This window comes from Penaeus chinensis, chromosome 10, assembly GCF_019202785.1.
Source record: "Penaeus chinensis breed Huanghai No. 1 chromosome 10, ASM1920278v2, whole genome shotgun sequence".
Classification (NCBI taxonomy): domain Eukaryota; kingdom Metazoa; phylum Arthropoda; class Malacostraca; order Decapoda; family Penaeidae; genus Penaeus; species Penaeus chinensis.
Window position 1 is genome coordinate 19,631,376 of NC_061828.1, and position 2,723 is coordinate 19,634,098.

A 2,723-nucleotide genomic window follows, 5' to 3' on the forward strand; every position below is an offset into this window, starting at 1 on the left:
GTGTACGGCTTCTGGCGGGGCCTGGTGAATCCGGGGCCGCGCGCGAGGGTATAACCGAGTGGGCTATAGCTTAGATCATGGTGTAGATGGGGTGTGATATTATTTTTCGCTGTCGGTCGGCGTAGTGGTTGTCTTAGGGTTCGTTGTGGGGGTCAGTAAGGTAGCGGCTCACTGAGTCTGTCTGGGTGATTGGCGGCGCGCGGTCTTGGGAGGTTTGCGGTTGTGTGGTGGTTGTGCACGTGTGTGGGTTGCGGGGGGCGAGGTGGCTGGTTAGGGTGGGTGATGGAGCTTGTTTGAGCAGGATCCGGTGGTGGTGGTTTTGGGGTTGATTTTGGTGCTCACTGGTTTTGCTAGAATGGTTCTGTTTGTTGAATATTTTATGTTGTTGTTGTAGTCTGTAGGTGGAGGTGTTTGTTCGTTGGGTCGGGGTGGGTGCGTGCTGGTTGAGCCTAATATGGTGTGTCGAGCTGGATCATTGTCCGTGTTTTAGTAGTGGTTATGTCCTGTGTTGAGGGGTTATGTAGGTGCATTAGCATGTATTGTACTATCATTTTTGCCTGGATGATGGTCGATATTGGTTATGACCGTTGATAGGTTTGTGTATTTTCATTTTCATTCTTATTCCTTTATGAATTATTATGTCTACTTCTTTTATTGTTACACTGTTGATATCCTATATTTACCCTATGATTTACGTATCGTGCTTTCTATATTTGGGGCTTAATAAATAACTTTTATATCGCTGCGTGGGAATCACCACGCTTGTTCCTCGCAGACGTCGGCCGAAAATGGTACCATCTAGGAGTGCCCATATATTTGAATTGACTTTACATTTTACGGACTGATTTTTCGCTCATCTGTTAATTTCATCATTCCTTTTACTTTTCCTTTATTGCGTGGTTCGTATTTATTCTTTTTATTTTCTTTTGTTTGGGTATCGGCTGATTGACGTTACGTGGATATGTAGCTGTTTGTTTGTGGGGGTTTGAATAAAAAATATAAAATTAAAAATATAATAAAATGGTTTTTGCCGGAGTTTGATTTGTAATAGTTATTGTGTCTTCGTCAGGTTCTCTATAACTAATATACAAATTTTATCTTTTATATTAAAAGTATATAAAGGAAATTAAGATAAGTAAAATAATTACAAATTTTTGATTTTGAAGGGCTGATAGTTCAGGGCGGTATATGTGGTGGAAATCGGTGAACGTTCGGCGGGTGATGTTTGGGTGATCTTCTGTGTGCTCGTGTGTGAGACCTTGGACTGTAGACGACGCTGGGTGGTGCTCGGGGTCGTGGAGGGGGGGCGGTTGGTGACTGGGGGTGTGGTTGGGGTTGGAGGTTGAGGTTGCGGTGGTGCTGGTGGTGCACTGGTGGGAAGGGATGATTATGGTGGTGCTGTTGATGGAGGTGTGGGGGTGTTAGGTGATGTGGGATGTGTCTTTATGGGTCGTGTGGGGGTACGGAGTTGAGGGTTTTTGAGTATGTAGTTTATGTTGTAGTTCGTGATGGTGTATTGTTGAAGTTGTTTGTGGGGCGTTGGTGGTGACTGGTGGTGGTTCTGCTGGCAAGTGGCGTGTTGGTGGTTCGGATGGGCAAGGTGTATGGGGATGGGGGTGTGTGGGTATTGCAGGTGGTGGTTGTGGAGCTTGGTGGGAGTGCTGCTGGATTGTGGTGGTGATTGTACGGTGGTGTAGTTCGGGGTGCGGCGGCGGGCGTTGTTGTTTCTTGTAGTGGTGTGGGGAGGGTTGCTGGAGGTTGCTTGTAGAGGGGTGGTTGTTGTGAATTGTGGTGTTTAGTTGTAGTAGGTGAAGGGGGTTCTGTTGGTGGGGCGTGGGGTAGGTATGGGGTCACTGCGTCAGCTGGTGCTGGTAGAGGGTGGAGCTGCGGCTGGTGATGATTGCTGTATGAGCAGGTGCTGTTAATGTAGGGTACGGTGCTGTGTTGGTCGATTGGTGGAGCTGGAGACTCCTGACTGCTTTGCATAGATGCAGCTTGCAAGTCCAATCATCAAGTGCTTCTTATGCTTTATTCCATCTTCAGTAGTCATGCTTACAGCAGTGTGCTTCCTATTTTTATAATCGTTTTGTAGGCAATGTTCTCATCCTAGTGCATGTGTGTTTGTATGTGTCTGGACTTGTTGTAACTTATTCTACTGCCTACTCATCCCTCGATATCTATCTTAATTATGATCATAATAATTTGTCTATGTCACATTTACAATTACTCTTTACGCCAAAACAGCCATTTAGGATTAACGTTTATTTAAATTATTAATAAATAACAATACTTTGGGTAATTACAGGTAGTTTGAGCCATTTGGGGGGGGGGGGGGGGGGGGATGGGATTTGGGTTTGGAGGGGGGGATTTATAGTCGCTTTTTCTAAATTGTTGGTTTTTATTGCTTTACGTGAGAGTGGAAATTAAAATTACAAATATGATTGTGATTATGTTCTTATGTGAGTATGTGTGTTATAGTCTTTTCGATATGTTTTTTGTTTGTTCCTGGTTTTTTACTTTGTGCTTTGTTATATGTGTTTACAATAAGGGGTAATTGTACTCGTTGGAGAATATGAATGGGTTGAGATTATATCTATATTCATAAAAGATATAAAAACATATCCATCAACTTTGTTTTATTATTGATTTTTAGTTATAGAATAATTGAGTATAAGTAGTGTATATTTTGTATTATGTATTATATAGGTATATTACAATGGATT

At 43.1% G+C, this 2,723-nt stretch overlaps 1 protein-coding gene across 1 annotated transcript in view; it reads right to left on the reverse strand.

Moving 5' to 3' along the window:
• LOC125029871 (mucin-2-like) overlaps positions 1-1,986 on the reverse strand; it is a 2,127-nt gene extending 141 nt beyond the window's left edge. Inside the window, exons 1-5 of the mRNA XM_047620052.1 lie at positions 1,688-1,986; positions 1,149-1,398; positions 758-798; positions 173-467; positions 1-21 (exon numbers count right to left, since the gene is read on the reverse strand). The exon at positions 1-21 is cut by the window's left edge and continues 141 nt beyond it. Coding sequence (XP_047476008.1) covers positions 1-21; positions 173-467; positions 758-798; positions 1,149-1,398; positions 1,688-1,986 — 906 coding nt within the window. The remainder of the gene's footprint in view (positions 22-172; positions 468-757; positions 799-1,148; positions 1,399-1,687) is intronic.
• Between the last annotated feature and the right edge of the window lie 737 nt (positions 1,987-2,723).